The 25088-nt window shown below is 52.8% G+C and overlaps 1 protein-coding gene and 1 long non-coding RNA gene across 2 annotated transcripts; one reads left to right on the forward strand and one right to left on the reverse strand.

Annotated features, from left to right (window-relative positions):
- Window positions 1–121: 121 nt before the first annotated feature.
- Window positions 122–25088, reverse strand: Hnf1a (HNF1 homeobox A). The gene is made up of 9 exons (XM_052755104.1): window positions 21907–25088; window positions 13603–13802; window positions 8246–8432; window positions 7603–7844; window positions 5891–6355; window positions 5042–5233; window positions 3352–3489; window positions 3144–3290; window positions 122–1736 (listed from the first exon to the last, which is right to left on the reverse strand). Exons 1-9 carry the CDS (start codon window positions 22230–22232, stop codon window positions 1609–1611), a joined length of 2025 nt encoding a protein of 674 aa, XP_052611064.1. The 5' UTR covers window positions 22233–25088; the 3' UTR covers window positions 122–1608.
- Window positions 8340–22089, forward strand: LOC128120871 (uncharacterized). The gene is made up of 4 exons (XR_008221972.1): window positions 8340–8452; window positions 13131–13265; window positions 20302–20508; window positions 21978–22089. It is a non-coding gene; the product is annotated as an uncharacterized LOC128120871 (long non-coding RNA).

Below are 25088 nucleotides of genomic sequence, written 5' to 3' on the forward strand. Positions count from 1 at the left end.
CCCCTGATTTTATTGTTCGTCTGAAAGAGTCTCTGTGTAGCTCACTCAAACTGGCCCGAGAGCTGCCAGTCTCCTGCTTCGGCCTCCTGAGCGGGATGACGAGAGTGAGGCGTCGGTGCTGGGGTGTTGGTGCTGGGGATCACACCTACACCGTCATGCTCACTAGGCAAGGGCTCTACCACTGAGCCACATCCTCAGCACAGAAAGTTGGGGAACATCTTAAATAAAAACCACGTGTGGGACCCTCCCATCCACACCCCATGACCTGCTTCCTCACCCCAGCTTCAAGACCCAGGAAATGGCACCACACGTGGACAGGGTTTCTTTCAGTGAATCTTCTGCAGGGAGGAGGCACAGATTCAGGTGGAGTCACCTTACCTCGTTTCCAGGTAAACAAGAGAAACGTGCAACCATGTGTCTGGAGTCTGCCTATGCCTCAGGTCCCCTGGCCTGCGCCTGGCTTCCCTCTGCCCTCCCTCCTGGCCACTGAGGGATAAGCAGGAAGCTCCCATTACATTTTTTTCATTGACTTTACTAAAAGTTAAATAAGTGTACAGACTTGTCCGTAGCTGGCTCTAAGCTGCAGGGGACACTGGCTCTCGCCTGGCCCTTCCTCAGTCCCAGACAGGAGCCCGCTAAGAGCCAGGTTCTCTGTAGTAGGCCCAAGGGTTCACAGAGCTGCTTTGCCCCTCACAGCCGCACTCAGGACCTTGGATGCCTCAGAATAGCTGCTGGTCCCCAGGCTTCAGCCCAGGCCAGTTAGGTGACTTCTCTCTGCTGGTCTCAACGCTCTCTCCACCAGACACTGCTCAGGCCTTGCCTTCTGAGTTCCGCCTCCCTCACAATGGAAGGAATTGTTGTCAGGGGCCCTAAAGCCAGAGGAGCTGATGGCCCAGGGTGTCGCCTCCGGGAGTCACACACCCTAAGGAACAGGGATGACAACCCCTTTCCCTGAAGTGGCCTTTCTAGTAGAGGCAAGATACCAGGCTGGCATCAAAGACATGTCCGTCCGAGGGAGCAAATGAGATCCTAGGACTGGAGAGGGGATGGCTCGGTTCGAGAAAGCCTAGAAGAGCCCTGCATGAGCCCCCAGAGCTCCCAGGCCTCACAGAACAGCTGCTTGGAAAACCCATGTTTGGGGTGGGGAGGATGATCCGCAAACAAGCATGTGGATCGCTGGCTGGAAGGATCTGGCGCAGGGTGGAATGGCCTGAGGATGCACAGGAGACAGAAGGCAGCGGTGGATCTAGGGCCTCAGGTCCTGTGGGGGCTGCAGGCTCTGACTGGGGGTGCCAACATCACAGGCTTCCCCCTCTGTTCCAAGTATCAAGTCTCCTATTCTGAGCAACGGGATCATCTTCCAAAACACTGCCCAGATCGATCTGTCTTCCAGTCGCTTGTGGTCCCCTTCTCAGGCTGAGACACCCCAGAGCCATCCCTCTGTGATGCTGGAGGAGCAGCTGGGGGATGAGAAGGCCAGCAGCCTATGGCAGGAGACACATGGCAGTCTCAGATGTCCTCCAAGCAGCATGGCTTGTGGTCCTTCTTGTCCCCTGTGCAGGCAGTATAGGCTCTGGGAACCCAGCACCTGAGAGGCAGTCACCATGGTTACTGGGAGGAAGAGGCCATCTGGGTGGAGATAAAAGTCTCGATGACACCATGGTTGGATGGCAGCAGGTGGCTGTGCCCGTTGGTGGAGTCGGAGCTCTGGTACAACACCAGGCTGCTGGAGGACACTGGAGAAGCAAATGAGGTCACTGGCTGTCAGCCAAGTCCCCTCTGACCTCCACCCCACCTACCCGTCCCTAGGGATACTCCAGAGGGAGAAGGCAGAGCCTCCTATTCTGAATCGACAGATCCCAGGAGCCCAAGTCAGCCCTCTCCCCTCAGGGCCTAGAGGGAGCCTCCCAGATGCCAGGCTGAGTCAACACTGACATGGCTGTTATTGGAAAAGCTGGTGTGTTTTTGCATTACTGGGGATCGAACCCAGGGCTTCGTGCTTGTATACAGCCCTTCAGAAGGCACTTTATAGATGTGGTTAACAGTGAATGGCAGAAGTTACCCTTGGCCGTGTGGGCGGGCCACATCTAATCAGAAGTCTTAAACTAGAGAGGAAGAAGCTAAAGCCTCCTAGAGAAGACATTCTTGGCTGAGACCATTGTGTCCTGCTGCCGTCCCGCTGTCCCTGTGTGTCCCAGCCTGCCACTGTGTCCCAGCCTGCCGCTGCTGTGCGGGACAGATGGCAGATGCGCTTGCCCTACAGCTGTGCTGCACAAGTCCCTGTACACAGTGTGAATGCCATCAACCCTGTCTTGAGGGATTCCAAACCGATGAAAATGACAGAGGGTGAGCTCCGGATCTGACCTGGTCCAACCTGTCTCCACCATAGCTGTGGGAGATGGCCCCTCACCTCCTTGAGTGTGCGTTTGCCCATCTGTACAAGGGGACAGTGTCTTCAATAACTGCTGTTACAGCTGTAAGGACCACGTGGGGGATCTGAGGCTCCATGGGATAGCGGCTTTCCTGAAGTCACAAAATTGGGGGTGGAGGACACCCCAGACCTCAGAGCCCAGCAGCCTCCATGACACTGTAGGCTATAAGCTGAGTAGGTGGAGCTGGACGGGCTGAGGGGTGCATGTCCATTATGATATAAGGACATGAGCCCTCCCAGTTTCCCAGATGAGGCCAGAGAGCCAGACTCCTAGGTGAAAGCTGAGTTTTTGGGGGTTTTTGTTTGGTTTGTTGTTTTGGTTTTTTGAGATGGGGTTTCTCTGTGTAGCCTTGGCTGTCCTGAAACTCACTCTGTAGACCAGGATGGCCTCGAACTCACAGAGATCCATCTCCCTGTGCCTCCCAAGTGCTGGGGTTCACCACCACACCCAGCAAAAGCTGAATTTTTAATGCTGGTCACTAAGCACTGAGCCAGGCCTGGGGAGATGGAATGGTGAGTAGGAATGCCTCAGGGTGGGTGAGACGTAAAGAAGCTGATGACCTCAGTTTAATCCTCGGGACCACATGGTGGAAGGAGAGAACCAACTCCTGAAAGCTGGCCTCTGACCTCCACACGTGAAGCACCCCCCATGCACCCTCAGTCCATCGCACACACCACCTCACATCCTACTGGGAGGCGGCAGAGTCCTCACCGGTGGGACTGGTGCTGAGCCGGTGGGCCGGCTGCAGGAGCTGGATGCTTGATGGGTCCTGGCTGGGGATGTGGACGGTGGTGCCTGGAGATGATGGTTCATGAAGCCCAGGCTCACTAGAGGCCTCTGTGTCTGAGGTGAAGACCTAGAGAACCAGAGTTAACACCCTGAGCCCATGGCATGGGAGGGTGGGGCTTCAGGTGGGGCTTCGGGAGGCAGGGCCTTACCTGCTTGGTGGGCGTGAGGCTGGCAAGGGCACTGAGGTTGGTATCTGTGATCAGCATGGTCTGCGGAAGCAGGCTTGTGTGGGTGTACTGGGCCACCTCGGGCTTGTGGCTGTAGAGGGCTGGGCAGAGAGGACACAGATAGATAATGGCTCCCTGGACCCTTCCCTCAAGACTGAGTACCCTGTAGGAAGTTGGCAGGGAGCCCGATGAATGCCCTGATGGAGCAGTGCTTGGGGATCCAGATGAGAGAGATGGACCCCTACCTTCCCATTATAGGGGCCTGCTCAGCAAACCAGATGGGGAGCAGCCAGGGGAAGGCCCAGCACCAATCCCAGCTCATTCTGTGTTTGTTCCCCCAGGTAGGAATACGACCCAGCTGTGTATAAGCAAATGAGGAGCAGAGGCACAGTGGGCCTGTGCTGAGTACAGGTGATGTAGTAGATGCGGATACTGCCGTACTAAATGCAGGTGGTACTGTTGTACCAAGTGCAGGTACTCTCTAGTACTGTGCTCAGTGTGCGATGCTAACTAAGCAAAGGGACCAGAGTAGCAAGCGCGGGTGTTGTAGCCTGAAGCTCAGGTGTGGTTGTGCCGAATGCAGGCCTCTGAAGGAGGCTGGTGGCCTCCATTTGGGGTGAGCAGGGCAGAGACTAGCAATGCCTCTATCTCCAGGATACCGCCAACATGAACGGTTCCACCTGGAGACTCTCCCAGAGACTTGAACTAGCACTAGCCTAGCACACAGTAATGGCACACTCTCCCAGGAACTCGGCTAAAAGCAAGGTGCCCACACAGACACAGATTCACTTTCAGCCTCACACAGGTCCCTAAGTCCCTGTCGCCATGCTGAAGTGCAAAAGGTCTGAACCCGAAGCGTTCCATAAGGGTGGCCCCGTGGCCCATTTGATGGACTGCCTTATGCAGACCTGGTGTGAGGCTATGTGAGTGTGCGTGCATAGGTGTGTGTGTGTCCACATACAAGTGTAGGCGTGTGAGGCCAATAGAACCCCAGCTGTTGTTCTTGGGTGCCACCCACCCTGTTTTCTGAGAAAGTTCTCTCTCTTGCCTGGAGCTCACCAAGTATGCTAGACTGGCTGGCCCGAGCCCCAGGGATCACCAGTGTGCCTCCACCTCCTCAGCTCTGGGTTACAAGAAGCGCATACACCACCATGTCCCACCCCCGCGTGGCTTCTGAAGGGTGAGTCTTCAGCACTTTACTGACTGAGCTATTTCCCCACAACCCTGCGTGAATCTTTAACCTACTTCCTGCGGTTCCCATCTCTGATCGCAGAAATAACAGTGCTCTGTGGACAGGTGCTGCCCACCCTGGACTAGGAGTCATATGTAACATGAGATATCCACAAGCCACCTTTCTAAAAGTGGAAAGGTCATAAACTGAAGGGTGCACTGCCCCAGGGGTTTCAGAGAATAGGCAGTGGCCTGCACTCCAGCACCCAAACAAAGCTGGGTACATGACCGATGGACGCCAGCACTGCACACATTGAAAAGCTCACATGAGCTCCTGTGCACACACAGAGAAGCAGGTTGGTGGCCCATAGATACCTGCACCACACACAGGCAGACCACAGCACCTGCTACCTACCCTATCTTGTGCCCACCCACAGCCGACCTCTAGCCCACCTCCCCTAGACCAACGTGAGGGACGCTCACCGTGGGGGCTCTGCAGCTGGGCCATGGTGGCCATGAAGGGGCTCTGGGCCACGTGACTCTGTACAGGGGGCATGAGAGGCTGCTGGTAGGAGGGGTGCAGCGGCTGGGAGAACTGGACCGGCTGCAGGGTGGTCAGGCTGCTGCCCATGCTGTTGATGACCGGCACGCTCTGTGCCTGGGTGGAGGCCAGACCTGGTGAGGACAGGCAGGAGTCAGCCAAGCCTCACGCCCGCCACCCTGTGTCCTCCCTAGACTCAGCCCAGACCCTTTGAGGGACACTATCCCCCTTTCCCAGAGCCTGTTGGTTTTAAGAGGAAGGAGAGGAGCTAAGAAATAGCCCTACAGTAGGACCACCACAAACAAGTGGCCATGAAGAGTCATCCTCCAGGCCAATAGCTCCATGTCTGTCCTGGCGGGAGAGGCAGGCTGGGAGTAGATTAGAGGTTGTCAGGCCTTCTTGGAGCCCTAGGGGTTCCTCAGCAGTGGCAAAGCCCTGGGCTTCTCTCTCTGCTCCCTCTTCTAGCAGCTCCCTATGTCTTAGATACTGAGCAATAGTTCCTGCATATAAAGGGTTTGAGACTTAAAAAAAAAAAAAGCTGAACTAGAAAACATCTCACACATACATCCTTACCCTGCTGTTTTCCCTACGGTCTCCTCAGACTGGATGATTTCAGTAATTTCTACACTGTGCTTATTGGTTCTGTTTGGTTCATTGTCTGGGATCGTGGGTACCTAGCCAGACGTTTAGAAAGTAGGTGTTGGATGGATGGATGGGTCCCAGTGGCTCTTCTTTCCAGATCCCAGACTCTGCAGGAGGCAAAGGGGCCCACTCACCCCCACCTGACTTACCAATGACCAGGGTGGAGGCGCCTGTGTTCGTGAACGTGGGGCCCAGGGAGGCGGGCTCCCCAGGCCCAATGGTCATGACCCCAGGCAGCGAAGCCATGATGAGGTTCTGCGGCTGCTGGTTGAGACCTGGAGATGTCTGCTCCAAGCTGTGCAGGGCTGTCAGGGTGCTGACTGGGGGCAGGGGACCCCCAGTGGCCGAGACCTGTGAGGAGGGTAAGGCAAGTTGAGTAGGAGTATCCCCACACTGTCTCCTAGCCATAGAAAATGGGGCTACGCAGGGTTTCCACACAGGGTGGAGCTGTTCACTCACCAGCTTGGCTTCAGTGCTCAGCAGGCTGCTGCTGGGCTCCAGGCCCGTGGGGGACACTTGGTGTAAGGCCGCAGACACTGTCACTAAGGGGCCGCCGCTGCTTGAGGGCACCTCGGTGGTGGCCTCACTGGTTGTAGGCTGTCCATACCGCACACCTGGAGTGGGGAGCAACGTCTAGCCTGAGCGCCCCCTTTCCCGTCCTCTGCTCCCCACAGACCTCACCACACCACTGTTTTTCTGGCACCCCGTCTTTCCTCCTGTGCTAGCTGCTTCCAGATCTTTTTATTCATGGTCCTGTGTCCCCCACTGCCTGGTGTGCCCCCCTTGGTGTAGAAGACACTCAAAGAACAATGGGACTGAGCCGAATCGGGGCTCAGAGAACTAAATGGAAGTCAACTGAGCTGAGCAGAGTGGGCTGCAATTGGCCAAATTAAATTACATCCCCTGAAATGGGCCCAGAAATGAGTTGAGCGAGACTGAGCTTTTGCTGAGCTGATCAAAATCCAATTGAATTGGACTAAATTGAATTGAGCTTTACAGCCAGCCTCTTATCCACAGGTGCTGCAGCCTCGGATTCAATCAATTGTTGGATCAAAAATATCTGAAAAAGCAATTCCACATTTGCACTGAACACATGTAGGTGGTTTTCTTGTCACTAGACCTCAGCCAATACTGTATAACTGTCTACATGGTGATTTCACTGTACTGGGTGTCGTAAGTCGTCTAGAAATGACTCAGTATACAGTAGGTTGTGCATGGGTGAGAGGTGTGTGCAAGAGGTTCTGGCCCCAATTCCCAGACACCAGGGGATACACTATGTATGACGAACTGGATTCCGTGGAATTAGTTTGGTCCAACTGAGTGGTTTGAATGGGAATTGGTTGGATCAAACTATGACCTGAACACGATTGAGTTGGACTGAAATGGTCTGAATGCCGAGGTGCCCTCAATGGATAGATCCAAAGTGCTCATGTTGCCCGGAAGTCACCGGAGGCGAGTTGTGGTGAACAGAGTGGGTTGGAGTGGGATGAACAGCGTGGCATGGGTGGGGTTGTAGTGAGTGGGCAGGACGGTGTGAGCCAGGGTGGATCCGGCTAATCGGAGTGGGGTGGAGTGCACAGTGTGAACTGGAGTGAGTGGAGAGAGTGGAGTGGGGTAAAGGATGGAAGGAAGTGTGAATTGAGCATAGTGGGAGGAGACAGCAGAAGGGGAAATGGAGTGGACGGAGTGAGGTGGATGGGGGAGGGGCGGAGCGTAGACGGAGTGGAGTGGATAGAGTGGAGGGGCGGAGTGCAGAGTATTTGGGGGTGGTTGTCACCCCTGGGTCGATCCCTCCAGCCCTTCTGCCCATCCACCACTTCTCTCCACCCCTATCCCAATGTCCCTACCGCACAGCACTCACCGTGGACCTTACTGGGGGAGAGGGCAGATGTGGACAGGCCCGGGGAGCTGTGAGCAGGCAGTGCAGGGCCCGGGCCTGGCCCCGGGGGAGGCCCGTTGTATGTGTCCATGGCCAGTTTGTGCCGGAAGGCTTCTTCCTTGCGCCGGTTGGCAAACCAGTTGTACACACGCACCTCCGTGACAAGGTTGGAGCCTAGGCCCTGTGCCTGAGACGGTGACACCCCCCTCTGGATGCACTCCGCCCTGCAAAGATGGCACCCATGAGCCCCCAGGGCAGACTCAGAGGAGGGAGGACCGTGCTGAGAAGTGGAGTCTACCCAAGTGCTGAATCTGACAGATCTGGATTACAGTACCAGTCCTGCTGTGTGACCCTGGACAAGTGACTTAGCCTCTCTGACCTCAGTCACAATGTGTACAAAACAGACATAGGGTTGTAGATGAGATGATAGGAGATGAGTGATCCCCCCCTCAAAGTGTTGCTGTGGTGGGTGGGGGATGCTGAGAATTCAATTCAAAACAATGGGAAGAAATGGACTCCTCTCAATGGACAGCAAGAGTTCTCAAGGACTGGTGAGCCCCCTGGGGACCCAGAGACACCACCCCTTCCCCGGCTTAGCGTCAGCCCCGCTAGACCACCACCCCACCTATTACACTCCTCCACCAAGGTCTCCCGCTCCTCCTTGCTGGGGTTCTTCTGCCTCTCGTAGGCCTGGAACAGGATCTGCTGGGATGCTGGGCCCCACTTGAACCGGTTCCTCCGTCCCTTTTTGGTCGGCAGCTCATCGCCTGTGGGCTCTTCAATCAGTCCCCCCTGGCCCGCGTGGGTGAATTCTGTCGGGACAGAGAGTGCGGTAAGTTGACCACGCCCACCTTCACCGTCGGCTCACCGGACCCGCCCCCATCCTCTGTCATGGAGCAGTTGGCAGCTAAGACTGAAGGCATCTCGTCTGGACTGGAGCAGTGAGTCAGTGGTAGAGAGCTTGCCTAACATGCAGGAAGTCTTGAGTCCAACCCAAAGCCAAGCCCCATCCACTGCTAAAAGAGGACTTGGTGCCATAAATCCCAGCACTCAAGAGGCAGAGGCAGGCAGAGCTCTGGGAGTTCAAGGCCAGCCTGCTCTGCATGTCGAATGCCAGATCAGCCAGAGCTACATAGAGAGATCCTGTCTTAAACAACAAACAATTCATTAATTAACTTGGCCCAGAGTGCAACATTCTTCACAGTTGTGGCCCATTCACACCCACTCACACTGCCTCTGAGGTAGCTAGCATCTTGCTTCTGTACACGCTGAGTGGCCACAGGATGGCAGGAGCCAGGACCAAGACCTGAGGTACCAGATGCTATGGTTTGGCCCTTAAACCTGAAACACTTTGTGTATGGTTAATAATTTTTGTTTGTATGTGCATGTAATGTGTGTGTGCCCACAGAGGCCTGAAAAGGGTGTTGCAGGTGATTCTGAAACACCTGATGTGGGTGCTGGGAATCGAACTTGAGTCCTCAGGAAGAGGAGCATTTTTTTTGAGACATATCTCACTATGCAACTCTGTCCTAGAACTTGGTATATAGATGAAGCTGGTCTCAAATTCACAGAGATCTGCCTGCCTTTGCCTCATGACTGCTGGGATTAAAGGCATGCACCACCACAGCTGGCCCTAAATAGGTACTTCTTTTTTTTGTTTTGTTTGGGGGTTTTTGTTTTTGTTGTTTTGGGTGGGGTGTTTGTTTGCTTGTTTTCTGAGACAGGTTTTCTCTGTGTAGACCTAGCTGTCCTGGAACTTGCTCTGTAGACCAGGCTGGCCTTGAACTCACAGAGAGACACCTTCTTCTACCTCCTGAGTGCTGGGATTAAAGGCATATGCCGCCACTGCCTGACGAATATGTGCTTCTTAAAGATGAACTTCAGTAACTATATGATAATATCAGTGTAATGGGTTACCCAAAAAATTTAAAGTTAAAACCACAATACAATACCACCATGTATACATCATGCAACTTTGGGACTGTGGGAGCCCATGCTCGGGTTCCTCGTGGCTTTACCCAGCAGGTCCGCATAGAGGATGATTAGGATCACAGGCCTGAGTGCAGGTGTCTGAGATGGTCTGCACTTGGCTGTGCTGGGGGAGGAGGTCTTTTGCTCCACCCCTTGGCGTCTCTATAAATACCCTGGCGCAGAGACAGTCGGGGCCCGTTGGAAAAGGTTCCAGGCCCTCTCGAGGCTATCCTTTATTTTCTATCTGTTTATCTCCGCAAGATTCTCCACAATAAATCCTTCTATCTAATATTTCCTGCTGCTCGCACTCAAGAAAACTCTGGGGAACTGTGGGGGTGGTGGGTAAACGCCCCACACGGGACCGGCCGTAAGCAGCCGTGGTGGAGGTCAGGACTGGTAACAACCCTTGCTGGAGGGGTTGCTAGGAAACGGCACTGTGCAGGTCTTCATCCAACGGGCAGCTGTGCTGCTCTGTTAGTTTTGCAAAGATGTGTTGGGAGAGCATTCTCACAGCTAAAATCCCAGCCCACTGGAGGCTGAGGCAGGAGGATTGCTGTAAGTTTGAGGTCAGCCTAGCTGCAGAGCAAGTTCCAGGCAAGCTGGGGCAACAGAGGGACCTTGCCTCAGAGGAATGAAGAAAAAGAAAAAAGAAAGGAGTGGGGGAGAGAAAAGGGGGGAAGTAAGTTAATTTAGACCAGGCTGGCCACTGCCCAGATGAATGGTACACTTCAGATCTGTGGACTGGGGCTGGGTGTGGTGGCACATGTTTTTAATCCCAGTACCCGGAAAGCAGAGGCAAGCAGATCTCTTGTGAGTTCAAGACCAGCCTGGTCTACATTGTGGGTTCCAGGCCAGCCAAGGCTACATAGTGAGACCCTGTCTCAAAACAAAAACAATAGCAACATCAAAAGCTCACCACCACCACTGAAAGATCTGTGGATTTTTGTATATTAGGCCTATTTTAAAGGATTTTTATTGTTATTAAAGTAAGTCGTCCAACTAAAAACCGGAAGACTGTTTTTCTCTCTGAGGTTGTTGATGACAGCCCAGGGCTCCCGGGACCAGTCTGTGCCCCTGTGAGGAGACCCCCTGACGGGATGCCCACAGAAGAGAAAACCAGCCAAAGGAGCCAACGTGGTGGCAGCTATGAGCTCGGCACCTGGGGGGTGGGGGCAGGAGGAGCAGTTCAAGAAACGACCCGCGGCTGGGCGGTGGGGGCACACTCCTTTAATCCCAGCATTGGGAGGCAGAGTCTGTGAGTTTGAGGATCTCTGTGAGTTCAAGGCCAGCCTGGTCCACAGAGCGAGATCCAGAACAGGCACCAAAACTACATGGAGAAACCCTGTCTCGGAGAAGAAGAGGAGGAGGAAAAGGAAGAGGAAGAAGCAGCAGCAGCCATCCTTGGCTGTGTAGCGAGTATGAGGGAGAGCAGGCTACACACGAGACCCTAGTCAAAAAAGAAGAAGAAGAAGAAGAAGAAGAAGAAGAAGAAGAAGAAGAAGAAGAAGAAGAAGAAGAAGAAGAAGAAGAAGAAGAAGAAAAGGAGGAAAGAGGAAAAGAAGGGAGGAGGGAAACAAAGCCAATCCAAGCTATGAAGTGTTTGAAAAAGTCAGTTAAGGCCCTGGAGGCAGCCATGCCTGAAACAGCCCTGGATCGCTCGTTCATGAGCAATAAATTCCTTTTTTTAAATTCTTAAATCAGTTTGAATTGGGGTTCTACTCCATTTTACTGAAAGAGCTCTAATACTTTGGGCTCATCTTGAACATTCTTCTCCCATCCTCCAGTTTCTCCCTTAAAGTTCCAAACTCTGGGCTGGGGGCTGGAGATATGGCTTCAGCACTGGCCGCTCTCCCAGAGGATCCAGTCCCCGCACCCACGTGGTGTGGTGGCTCACAACTTAGCGCCCAGGGACCCAGGGCCCTCTTCTGGCCTCCCTCTGCAGGCACGAGGCACACAGACAACTTATGTTGGCAAAAACACTCACACACACAAAATAAAATCGAACCAAACCCCTTGGGCTGCAGGGTTGCAAAACAGCTCCTGTGTGGAAGGTTCAAGGAACATTTCGGACTGGAGGCAGAAAGATGGTCAGGGAATTTGCCGTAAGACTGTCTCTTAGGAATGTCAGAAGTTATACCCGTAGTCTCACCAAGACAATCGCCTAAACATGAGCTGAACAAGGCAGACAAAGACATCAGCAATGGACATACCACAGCGGTCAGGGGAAGGGGAGCATGAGACCTCAACCCTACCCAAGAACTACGGACAACTTAGGATGCTGAGATCGGAAGAAACCGTCTTCCCCAGAGAAGAGCTCACAGATAGGTCATCCAGTTCCAGATGCTCAGCCCTGAAAACACTATACAGACCGAGCAGGTTGTATTTAGAGATACATGTCTATACACACACATATACACATGTGCATGTAACAACAATTAATGAAAAAAGAGACCATGCATTTGAGAGAGAGCAAGGAGAGGTACATGGGAGGGTTTAGAGGGAAGAGAGGTAAGGGAGAAATGATGTAATTATAGTCTCAAAAATGAAAGAAAGGAAGAAAAAGAAAAATTAAATAAAATAGATCTTAAAAAAAAAAAACCTCCGTCTGGTGGTCCAGTTGAGGTCATTGAGTGGCCAGCACTTTTACCCCCCAGCTATCTCATAACTGTTCAGCAACAATTTTTGTTGTTGATGATTTAGTTTTTTTGTTTTTTTGTTTTTTTTTTTAAGACAAGGTTTCTCTGTGTAGCTCAGGCTATCCTGGAACTTGCTCTGTATACCAAGCTGGCCTTGAACTCACAGAGATCTGCCTGCCTCTGCTGGGATTAAAGGCATGCGCCACTGCTGCCTGACTCCATCAACAATCTTAAAAGTACTTACTCTGCACCCCAACATCCCACATCTAGGAATTTTTCTATGTGGATGTTCTTTGCAAAAAAGGGTCATCAGAACCTATCAGAAAAACAGTCCCTCAGTAAGTGGCTAGTTAAACAAGCCACGATGTCTCCCAATTACAGCCAACTATTAGAAGCCTTAGAAAGAGTGATATCAAGTTGGATATAGCAGAACCCACTTGTCATCCTGGCACTTGGGAGGCTGAGTCAGCAATATCACAGGTTGAAGGCCAACCTGGGCTACATAGTGAGACCCTGTATCAAAAAGTAACCAAAGGTTTGGGAACTTAGCTCCGTGCATGGTAAAGCAAATGCCCAACGTGTGTGCGGCTTTGTGTTCAATCCTAAGTATGTTAGAGAGATCAGAATTTCATCAGCCTCTAAACCATCAGTTCTCAACATGTGGGTCGAGACCCCCACAGGGGATGCATATCAGATATTTACATGGGGATTCATAACAGGAGCAAAATTACAGTTATGAAGTAGCAATGAAATAATTTTATGGTTGGGGGTCACCACACCATGAGGAACTGTATTAAAGAGTCACCGAATTAGGAAAGCTGAGACCCACTGCTTAAGTATTAGTGTCTGAGCCTTCTCATGCTATTCCTCTTGATGGTGACACCCTTCTTTATACCTCCGCAGGGACACTTTAAGACCTAAGTAATGGTCGTGCTTCCCATGGGACCTTCCTGAAACCCCGGCTTCCTGAGATAGAAGGGCTTACTCTCCCCTCCACGATCTGCTCACCATTTTACTCAGCACTGAGCCCAGCACACAGTAAGTGCTCAGTTAATACTATTGCTGGCTTTTGTCATTAGCATATAAAATCCGTGTCTTACTAAATCATAGTGATCTCTCTGTTTCCCATTATTGAGCAGTGCATTCCTGGAAGGAGAGAGCCAGGGTGTGTAGCTGCAGATCCCCGGGACCGATACAGCTCCCTTCCCTCGGTGCCTTGGGCAGAGTGGCCAGTACATTTGGGGATGTCCTTCTGCTTCCTCTCAGTCTCACTTGTCTGTGTGATGGGGGTGGCGACACTCCCACCCCCCTATGTGCTGTGGATGGAGAGCTGCGGGCCCTGCCAGGGAGGACACAGGCTGGGGTCATTACTTACGCTGAGCCACTTCTCGCTGCTTGCGGACGTACCAGGTGTACAGAGCAGCCCGCTTCTGCGTCTTCATGGGGGTGCCCTTGTTGAGGTGCTGAGACAGGTGGGACTGGTTGAGACCGGTGGTGTCGACCACCTCCCGCTGCGGGATGTTGTGCTGTTGCAGATAGGACTTGACCATCTTCGCCACGCGCCATGGGTCCTCCCTGGAGGGGAGTGAGGACAGGGTCTGCTCAACAGCCCTTCATGACACCTCGGGTGAGGCTGGGTCCTGGGACTAGGGCCCTGCTCTGTGAGTAGGACCTGTATTAGGTCCCGTTCTAGGACACGTGGACACATGCACAGATTCCCACTGGAAGCAGGGAAGACCCTCACCTGTGGCTCCTTCGGAGTTCCTCCCCTCTTCTGAACCTGCTCACCTGTATGGGCGCGTGTGTGCGTATGTGCGCACGTGTGCTACAGTATGTGTGTGGAGGTCAGTTTTCTCTTTCCACCTTTTTTTTTTTTTTTTTTTTTTTTTTTTTTTTTTTTTTTTTTTTTTTTTTTTGGTTTTTCGAGACAGGGTTTCTCTGTGTAGTTTTGCGCCTTTTCCTGGAACTCACTTGGTAGCCCAGGCTGGCCTCGAACTCACAGAGATCCACCTGGCTCTGCCTCCCGAGTGCTGGGATTAAAGGCGTGCGCCACCACCGCCCGGCCTCTTTCCACCTTTATATGGGTCCGGCAGATCGAACTCAAGCCATCAGGTTTCTGCAGCAAGTGCTTTGCCCTGCTGAGCCCTCTCACAGGCCTTGTTAAGTGAGTTTTTTTTTTTTTTTTTCTTTTTTTTTTTTTCTTTTTTTTCTTTTTTTTTTTTGGTTTTTCGAGACAGGGTTTCTCTGTGTAGCTTTGCGCCTTTCCTGGAACTCGCTTTGGAGACCAGGCTGGCCTCGAACTCACAGAGATCCGCCTGGCTCTGCCTCCCAAGTGCTGGGATTAAAGGCGTGCGCCACCACCGCCCGGCTGAGTTTTAAACCACTGTTAAGGGTGGGAGACCTGTCTGGTTCCCAGAACCCAAAATGGCCTGACACAGAGTGTGCCATGGATGATATCCGAGTGAATGAGTGGATGGAGGACGGAGGGTTGATGAATGCATAGATGATGGATGGATGGATGATGGATGGATGATGGATAGATGATGGATGGATGATGGATGAATGGATGCATGGATGGATGGATGGATGGTTGCCTGGTTAGATAGATGCTGACTTGTTTGGTTGTTTTTTAGACAACTTAACATAAGCTATAGTTATCTGAGCAGAGGGGGACCACAAATTGAGAAAATGCCTCCATAAGATTGGCCTGTAGCTGGGCAGTGGTGGCACACACCTCTAATCCCAGCACACTGGAGGCAGAGGCAGGTGGATCTTTGAGTTCGAGGCCAGCCAGGTCTATAAATCAAATTCCAGGACAGTTGGGGCTTCACAGGGAAACCCTGTTTTGGGGTGGGGTTGGGGGAGGGAGATTGGCCTGTAGACAAGACTGTGGGGGTATTTTCTTAATAAGTGATTGATGTCAGAGGGACCAGACTTTTGTGGGCGAGGCCACCCCTGGACAGGTAGTCCTAGGATGTATAAGAAAGCAGGCTGAGACTGGGTAAAGGTGGTGCATGCCTTTAATCCCAGCACTCAGGAGGCAGAGCCAGGCGGATCTCTGAGTTCAAGGCCAGCCTGGTCTGTATACTGAGAAACAGGCCAACTGGGGCTGCACTGTGCAGTTCTGTCTCAGGAAGTAAAAGGGTTGGGCTGGGACTTTTCACGGAGCCTGCGCACATCCTCCATCTACTTTAATCAGCGCAGGTTACAACAGTGAGAAACACAGTCTATACAGGTTCAGTGCAGAGGCAATCCCATAAGGTATTCTCAGTCCCCAGCTGGTTGAATCTGCAGCTTTGGAACGCAGTGATACAGAGGACTGACTGCATCTAACATTTCAGCCTGAACCACAAACTGAAAGCGGGCCCCCAGCACTCTGAAGCCAGCCGGCAGCCTGCCTCCCAACACTTCCCTCCTCCCCAAAGTCAGCTCTGCCTGGAGAATTCGGGTCTCAGAGGCAGGGCCTGTGGGTCACGACCCCCTTCACAGGGATCACCTAAGACCACTGGAAAGCGGAGATTTACATGACTGTGCATAACAGTAGCAACATTACAGCTATGGAGCAGCAATGAAATAATTTTACAGTTGGGGGTCACCACATGAGGAACTGTACTTAAGGTCGCAGCATTAGGAATCTGAGAACCACTGGCTTAGACCCTCTGGCTCCCTCCTGTTATCAGCGGTTTCCAGACCGGCAGGGGCGCAGAGAAGGAGGCCGGGCAATCTAAACTGGTACAGCAAATAAAAAGGGACAAATGGCCTCTAGGGCTCACTGGGAGCCGCCTGAATCTCAAAGTAAACCCAGGAAGTGCGCTTCGTTTGGACCCTGGCTCCAGCTCGGACGAAATTCTAGTTCAGAAAAGCAAATATTTCTCATCGCTGGGGACCCCCCACCCCCTGCAGACTCCTCCCGCCTCCTTTTTCACCCCATGTTCAGGGGCTTCCTGAAGCCTCACCCCTCCTCCCTTCCCTGGGGGCCGGTCAGGGCTAGGAGGGAAGTGGGGGCAAAGTCCAGCTTCTGCTAACATATTTATCTGGTGGCCTCCCTTCGCTGGCAAGGGCAGCCCTCCACCTGCTCTCTCCCCTCCCTCTCGCCCTCACCTTTCTCCTCCCTCCCCTGCAGGGAGACTGGTCACTTAGCTCTCAGGACAGGTGGGGCTTTTCTCATATTCTGTCAGGGTGTCTCTGATTCATATTCTCTCTGTATGTCTCTGTGTCTCTCTCACTGTCTCTCTCTCTGTCTCAGTCTCTCTCCTTCCTTCCCTTCCTTCCTCTCCCCGTCCCTAACCTCACCCTCTCTCTCCCCGCTCCATCTCTAATTCTCTTGATTTCTCCTATGCTAGGTCAAATGGAATAATAGATACCGCAGCCACCCCCCACAAACACACACAGAAACAGAAGACGGCATTTGAATGGGAGCGGAAGTGTTCAAAGTGATAGGAACTTGTGTTTTGTTTGGGGGAGGGTGGCTGAAGCAAGGTCTCATTGTATAGCCTTGGCTGGCCTGGAACTCACAGAGATCCTCCTGCCTCTGCCTCTCCAGTGCTGGGATTAAAGGCATGCCCATCACACCTGTTTTTTAAACAGTTCTTTTCACATCAGCAGAAAGTGATTATGAAATGCCAGACAGAGCCAGGGGTGACCTCAGCATTGAGAGGTCCTGTCTCAAAACAATATATGAAAAATAAAAAATGCCAGAGCTGAAAGGACTCATCCTCTGTCTTTTTCTGGGAGAAGTCATCTGTGCCACTCTTGGGGGGCAGATTTACTGAATTAGTCTGTTTCTCTCTCCCTCTTCCTCCCCTCTTCCTTTCCTCCCTCCCCCCTCACACATGTGTGCAAGCATATGCACACTCATTCTGACTCTGCCGGAAGAAGTAAATGAGTCCCCAGTAGGGATGAAGGCTTTGGGGCCGAGCCTGGCCCACAGCAAGGGTTCATGAGTGGAATGATATAGTTATCATCATCATCATCATCATCATCACTGCGGTTCTCTGTACCCCATCCCCACAGCAGAACCCAGAAGAGTGATGATCTGCCTTCATCTTCTCCTCCCTATTCTGGATTCAAACAGGTGTCCCCAGCGTCAGGCCTTTGGTTCTCTGATATCCAGAGCCATGGAGCTAAGAGACCAGACTGAAGGGCCACTCCTCTGGAGAGGAAGTCCAATTCTCAGTGGGGGTTGGGGGTAGGGCTTAGATCTAGGAAGATTCCCAGCTCTGCTACCCACTTTCTGAATGGCCTTGCAATGTGGCTTAACATCCATGCCCCCCGCCCCCCCGCATTTCTTCATATATAAAGTAGGACTAAAGGTATTTCCTATTTCTCAGGCGGGGATCTAGCTCAATTGGTAAGCACTTGCCAACCATGCCCGGAGCCCTGGATTCAGTCCCAGCATCACATAAAACTGGGTGCCAGTTGTGGCAGCACACACCTTTAATCCTAAAGTTCCGGGGGTGGAGGCAGAGGCAGACAGATCCCTGAGTTCAAAGCCTGCCTGGTCTACAAAGTGAGTTCTAGGACAGCCCAGCTACACAAAAAAGCCCTGTTTCAAAAAAAAAAAAAATCAAAAAACAAAACAGGTACTGTGTCACAGGCCTGTAATCTCAGCACAGATTACAGAGGCAGGAGGATCAGGAGTTCAAGGTCACCCTTGATATATCAAGCTTGGGGCTATACTTATGATCCTGTCTCAAGTTTGTGTGTGTGTGTGTGTGTGTGTGTGTGTGTGTGTGTGTGTGTGTGTGTGTGTGTTTTAGAAATTCCAGAGGGAAATCCAAGTTTAATACACTTTTAAACCCTTTGTGAGGGTCTTTGGTTTGGTTTGGTTTTTTTTTTTTTTTTTTTTTTTTTTTTTTTTTTTGGTTTTTCGAGACAGGGTTTCTCTGTGCAGCTTTGCGCCTTTCCTGGGACTCACTTGGTAGCCCAGGCTGGCCTCGAACTCACAGAGATCCGCCTGGCTCTGCCTCCCAAGTGCTGGGATTAAAGGCGTGCGCCACCACCGCCCGGCCTGGTTTGGTTTTTGGTTGCTTTTTTAAAAATGTTATTTATTTTTTTCGTGTATACCAATGTATACATGTGCATATATTTTGCCTGCATGTATGTGTGTGGGGGGGTGTTGGATCCTCTGGAACTGGAGTTACAGATAGTTATGAGCTGTCATGTGGAATTGAACCTGGGTTCATTTGGAAGAGCAGCCAGTGCTCTTAAACACTGAGCCATCTCTCCAGCCCTGGTATTTTTGGTTTTTTGAAATAGGGTTTGTCTGTGTAGCCTTGGCTATCCTGGAACTCACTCTGTAGACCAGGCTGTCCTTGGACTCAGAGATCTGCCTGCCTCTGCCTCCTGAGTGCTGGCTTAAGGCGTGCACCACCACCACCCAGCAGCCTTTTGTGAGTTTTAAAGCCCCAAGTGGGAAAGGATTTCTGAAGGTCAAGCTGAGCCGCAAAAATGACTGGGGGTGCGGGGCGGCGAACACACAAAGACAGGCATGGAAATCAAGAGCACTGTGCAGACGTGGGCTAAGCCATCTCAGGCCTGAGTCTGGCCTTACTGCCTGAGGGAATCGTTTTGCCTCATTGAACCTTCCTCTGCTCATCTGTGAAATGGGACTACACGTGTTACACACTAAGCTCTGTACCGCTTAGTGTGTGTCGTGCTCTTGACCTGGTGACTGAGTGTTGTCCTCACGAAGAAACTGGGGCTCAGGGACAGAACCCACCTAGCAGGCTAGAAAGGGGCAGAGCTGGGATGGGAACCAAGCAAGGCAAGCCACTGTCCAGTGAAGCATCCTGCTTGCCGCCTGCCCCTGGGCCCCCAGCTGGAAGAACCTTGCTGCTGCGCGGCAGGGAGGGTCAGGAAACAACCAGGATGGCATGGCGTTGAAGCAGTTGGCAGACAGGACACGGCTCTGGATCCCAAGTGTTCCCCTAGGGAGGAGTAGGAGGTGTCCTCAGGGATGTCTAATCACTTGTTCACTCATGCCTGGTGTATCAAGGCTGGAAGGGGCGGGGGGGGGGGGGGGGGGCGGGGATCGGGCAAGTGGTGACGTCACCAACTTTTCCCTGAAGATATGTGAGGCCACTGCAGATACCCCAGTTCTCCCCTCAGATCTCTATTCTTCAGATCTCTGCTGCGGGACCTTGGGCAAGTCTCTTTCCCTCCCCTGGGAAAGAGAGACAAGATCACATCAGGAGACAAGAAATGAACAAAGAGACTAAATAAATAAATAAACGATGAAGGGGCCGGAGAAAGTAGGCAGACTCAGTGAAGGGGAGAGAAAGTGGGGTACAGCCCACGTGCAGCTAGGGTGCTAAGAGCCAAGGAAGAAGGTGGGGGAAAGGGTCCTGAGCAGGAAGAACAGGACAGGCAAAGGCCGTGAGGTAGAAATCAGTTTGTGCATCCAGGACCAGCAAAGTCAGCATCTCAGGTACAAAGAAGGGATATAGAGGGGAGGGAGCCTGGGGGAGGGGGGCAGAAGGCTAGGGGAGGGGAGGGATGAGTAGAAATAGAACCAAGGTGCAGAGTTTGTCTTTATTCCTTGTCTATAGTGACACTGAGGCAGGGGAGGGGAAGAGACTTGCCCAAGGTCACACGGTAGAGATCTGAAGGAGAATTGGGGTGTCTGCAGTGGTCTCACACATGAGGCATATGGGGGTCAGACCCCAGACCCACCTCTCCCTCTTCCAAATGTGGGTCTTTGAGCCAACAGCTCCCATGAGGAGTTAGTCCTTCTCACCCCCTCTTCCAGCCTCAACCTCCCCACGACCCAGACCTTTATGGGGGGGTCCTCCAACCCTCTCCCCAGAGTTCTCACCCCCCTGTCCTAAAACTCGAGGCCCCACTTTTGTCCCTGGGACAGTTTCAGGTCCCCTTTGTTACCTGAACAATAAGTAACCCGGGTAGTTAGTTATAAACTCCGCAGGGACAAGGAGCTGGTTGATAATTTATAGCAACATCTCGAATTTAAATGGAAAGCAAATAGCGTGCTGTTGGCATTAAAGAAAACCAACCTGGGAGGGTGGAACTCCAGCCTCCTCCCAGCTCAGCCTCTCTCCCCTGCCCCTTCTCCCAGCTGCTCCGAGACCCTCTGCCTCCCTGGCTCCTCTGCTCTCCCAGCTCCTCCAGCCCTCTCCCTCCTCATCCTCCCCGTGGTCCCTCTCCCTGTCGGCCCCCAGGGAGCCCTTTGACCTCTGCTCAGCTGCTCTGGACCAAGCCCTACTCCAGCCTCTACTTCCCCCACCGTGGGGGCTGCTGATCAAGAGGTGCCTACCCTAGCCAGGTAAGAAGACCCGTGGCATCCCTGTCCCCTGAGCCTCACACCTGAGCCCCTAGTCCCACCTGGCGCCCCTGAACAGGTCAGGCCCGGCCCCACCCTATCCAGGTTTCTTGTGCCCTGGGTCTGGCAATACCTGGCTGGCCCTTTGCCCCTCCCCTGCAGCGAGGCAGCCCTTTGCCCTCCTCTTCCTGCCAAGGCAGGGGGCCTGACTGCTCCCCTGCCCCTTGCCCAAGGCCCAGGGAGGTTCCCCAACACTTCCAGAAATGCTGGGCTCCACCAGCCCTCCCCCACCCCAAGTCAGGATCAGGACCTTGGACAGAAAAGCAGCGGCTCCCTGAGTGTTCTCCGGAGACTGTTGGCAAACTCCTCAGCCAGCCCTCAGGCCCCTCCTTCACAGCTCCTGCCCGAGTCTGAGCCTCGGTTTCCCTATCTGTGAAGCTGATTTAGTAAGAGCCTTCTCCCTCTGGGGGCTCACCTGCATATTATGAGAATTCAGGCACCGTGCGGGAAAGCCAACAGAAAGTAGAGAGCGGGGAGATATTCGCGTGAAAGTTGTGTCGGCTTTGGGAATGGGGGGGGAGGGGATGTTGCTCCCCACAGCCCCCAGGTCACCCTCCCCCCACCCTGGTGTTCCGATTCTCCACCCCCCTACTGGGCATCTCCCAGCCACCATCCCTACAAGTTAATGATCACAGGCCTTATCAGAGCCTTTTGCTATTTATAAATTTATAAAACAAAAGAAATAATAAAGTGCATGGGTAATTAGTAACCAGGTCAGCTTTGCTGAGGAGAGGGGAGCCATCAAGACTGGGACCCACCCAGCACTCCCGGAGACAGGGAGCCAGACAACGGATGAGGGGGTATGGTATGGGAGGCCTCTAAACCTGCCATCTGGCCAGGTTGAGGGGCATGTGGCCATGCAGGGAAGTGGTCACCCCTAGGCTCCATCTGTCTCAGGTAAGAAATCCCCCGGCTTACCCAGCCAGATGCTTAAGGCCCCGGGGTGTCCCAGAAATCCCCTAAAACCCCCACCTCACCCCAGCTTCCTCAGAAGCTTTGGGGCCCTCAAACCTGGGATCTGACCACCTAGCAAAGAGGGTGGAATTGGTGGGAGCATAAATGACCACAGTGGCTGAAGATTCCTGTCACCCTCTGAGGCTTGGTTCCTTTGTCCTCCGTCTCAAAGTGACCTGGGGCCTGCGCCTACTTCCTAAGGTCCGGGCTGCAGACAGTAGCCCACAGACACGGCTATGTGGGAAGAGCAGAGGAAAGGGTCCGGCAAGAACACCTTGAGCGCTCTCCCCTCTTGGCCACCAGCCTCAAGTCCACAGAGGACTCTAGACGGGAAGTGGGCCGCTATGGGCTCCTTCCGGGGTGCTGGGCACAGGGTGGGGTCCTTACTGCAGAAGTGTCTCCACCACGGCTTTCTGGTGGGCTGCCTCCTCCGGGCTGAGGTTCTCCAACTCTTTCAGAATGGGTGGCGCGAAGTCTTCCCCATCGTCATCCGTGTCCTCCTCCGAGCCACGCGTCTCCCCCAGGCCATTGGGCAGCTCGGCCAGGTCTCCTCGACTCCCGCCGCAGGACTCACCCTTGTCCAGGGGACCATCTCCACCCATCAGGTAGGGCCCTGGCTCCCCCAAGGCCTGAATCAGAGCCTCCTTGCTCAGGCCGGACTCGAGCAGGGCAGCCAGGAGCTCCGTCTGCAGCTGGCTGAGCTTAGAAACCATGGCTCCACTACCACCAGGCCACGCGGCCCAAGGCCACTGGGCTAGCCGCCTCCCCCACCCACGGCCGGTGTCTACTTGCCGGCAGGCTGGCAGTCACGAACCAGGCTTGCTGCACCCACTGCCCCCCCAAATCCCACTAGTCAAGCCCTGTGAGCACCCCCAACCCCCAACCCTGGCCCCAGCGGCCAGTGAATCAGGGCCCCTGCCTGCTCTGTTTACATTGGAGCTGGGGAAATTCTCCAAGGTTCATATTTATCCGTGTGCTTAGCGAAGGGGCTGAACTTTGGACTTCAGCCTTGCAAAGTGCAGGCCTCATGGCAGTGAGAGCATCCGGACCAGGAGCCATGGCCTGCGATTGGGAGTGCTCCGAGCAGAAGGGCGGGTGGGGGAGGTAGAGCCGGGCCAGGGGCACGGTCATAGAGGTACCAGAGCCAGAAGTCCTCTGAGAGCAGCGCTAGGTCCCACTGCCCAAGGATCTCGGTTCTTTTCAGCCCCGGGGCAGGAGAACTTTAAAAGCGTATTTCTTTGGGTCACTGAAGCAGCAGGAAGCTCTGGGCCACTGAGCCAGTTCTCAAGGGCAGAGTTAGGTCACATTGCCTCAGTGGGGTCACTGCACCTCCATCCAAGGTCAACACCAGACTCCTGGTGGGGAAAGCTTAAGACTTGTGTCTTAACATTTCAGACTTGTGTGTTGATATCTATGCCCTTCCCATCATTGTATGATCCGGACCAGGAGGGGGTGTGTGTGTGTGTGTGTGTGTGTGTGTGTGTGTGTGTGTGTGTGTGTGTGTTGTTGTTGTTGTTGTTGTTGCTGTTGTTGTTTTTCGAGACAGTCTTACTGTGTAGTACAGGTTGACCTTGAACTTCCAATCCTCCTGCCTCTACCTCCCAAGTGCTGGGATTACAAGCCTGTGCCACAGCCAATCTTACGAAATGCTGGGGATCAAACCCAGGGTCTTATGTATCCTAGGCGAGGACTCTGCCAACTGAGCCACACCCCCAGCCCCCAAAATGCATCTTTTAACTTTTCTCAAGTATAATTTTCTTCAGTACTACTTAATGAAAACACTCGATATTTTTGTTTCTCTTTTTGTGTGCGTGTGTGTGTGCATGCATACGTGCGTGCGTGTGTGCGTGTGTGCGTGCGACAGCAGCTCGGGTGTGGAGGTCAGAGGACAGCAGCAGGAGTCAGTTCCCTTCCACTGTATGGGAGCTCAGGTGGTCAGACTTGGCCACGGCACATTTACCTGCTGAGCCGTCTTGCTGCCTTTTGAAATGTTCGCTTAGCAGGTTCAGTGTGTCCCCGGCACTGTGTCACACCATCCAATCAATTTAGAGCATTTTCATCATCCCAAGAGAAACCCCACATCTGCTGAGCGGCCACTCCCCATGCGGGTCTCTAGCCCAGCCTCTGGCAACCACGGACCTACCATCCCTCCTTGCCTCCCTCCCTGCACTTGCCTCTTCTTAGCATTCGATTTTCAAAGCTCACTCATCCAGAGCACGAATTTATCCCCATCTATCCCTTCTCTGGTGAATAAAGGGCCATTACTTCAAGGAGACATGGCACTTCCCCATGCATCCCTGGGTGGCTAATTATGGTCCCCCACCTTTGAACTGTGGTGACCACGCTTCCCACAGCATCCACACTCAAGTTTTCCTGTGAATGTGCGCCTTCCATTCTTTCATTCATCAAAGAGATATATCATATGGACAAGGAGTTCTGGACCAGCCTGGGCTACATACTATACATTAATTCTAAAGGCCTGTGGATAAAACAGCAAACTTCTCATTGGGGACAGGCCCATCCTCCCTGCCTTCATCCTAGCCAGGCCAGCTGTTCTGCCAGGAGGGAGCTTGGCTCTCATGTTCCCCAGTGAAAGCCTTTTCCCAGTCAAAGAGCTGCCCCTAAACTGGGCTGTTTCCAGAACCTTCAAGGTTCTTTGGAGCCAAGGTCAAGTTTTGCAGTGGAGGAAACTACAGTCAGAAAGCCTCCAGGACAGCAGCAGGCAAGAATGCATCCGGTGAGCCAAGCACCCGAGACTGTCAGCCATGACCCTTCCCATGACCCTTCCCATGTCTGGCGTTCCACACACAGGAATCACGGTCGACAATCATGCCACCAGTTACACGTGGCTACCAAGACCTCGAATGGTGGCTGAGACCTCTTGTTGCAATGGTGTTATTTTTGATAAACTGGGTTACATTTTAAAATAAAAACCAAATGAAATGTTAAAAGGGCTGAATACGTAGCTCAGCTGTAAAGCACATCCTGGGCACACATGGGCCCCTGAGTTCTATTACCCCCTCTCCCCCGACATTTTAAATGCCCCCCCTGCCGCATTTAAAAAATGATTAAGTTAAAGTTTAAAGTAATTTAAATTGCATTTCATCAAAATGAAATTCATTATCATCGTAGTATATTGCACTTAATTATAATTAATTTTAGATTGTTTTATAGTTTACTTATTCTGCTGGCTAGTTCTATGTCAGCTTGACACAAGCCAGAGTCATTTGAGAAACGGGAACCCCAACTGAGAAAATGTCTCCACTGGGTTGGCCTGTGATGAGTTTTCTTGATGATTGGTGTGGGAGGGCCCAGCTCACTTGGGGCGGTGTACCCATGGGCAGGTGGTCTTAGATAGTATAAGAAAACAGTCTGAGCGAGCCGTGAGGAACAAGCCAGTGAGCATCGCCCCGCCATGGCCTCTGCATCAGCTGCTGCCTCCAGGTTCCTGCCCTGCTTGAGTTCCTGTCCTGACTTCCCTCAGAAGTGGAGTGTGACCTGAGAGCTGTAAGCTGAAATAAACCCTTTCCTCCCCAAGGTGCTGTTGGTCATAATATTTTATCACAACA

The sequence above is a fragment of the Peromyscus californicus genome, unplaced genomic scaffold (genome assembly GCF_007827085.1).
Source record: "Peromyscus californicus insignis strain IS unplaced genomic scaffold, ASM782708v3 Scaffold_2__1_contigs__length_46816999, whole genome shotgun sequence".
In the NCBI taxonomy this organism is placed as follows: Eukaryota; Metazoa; Chordata; class Mammalia; order Rodentia; family Cricetidae; genus Peromyscus; species Peromyscus californicus.

Bases quoted from the DNA above. Each gene is read 5' to 3' on its own strand.
- Hnf1a (XM_052755104.1), bottom strand. From the start codon at position 22,232: ATGGTTTCTAAGCTCAGCCAGCTGCAGACGGAGCTCCTGGCTGCCCTG. The intron at 8,433-13,602 runs GTAAGTAATGAC...CTGTCCCGACAG, and splicing joins GCAGCGAGAAGTGGCTCAGC to AATTCACCCACGCGGGCCAG. The intron at 6,356-7,602 runs GTGAGTGCTGTG...TCCCCACTCCAG, and splicing joins CTCCCCCAGTAAGGTCCACG to GTGTGCGGTATGGACAGCCT.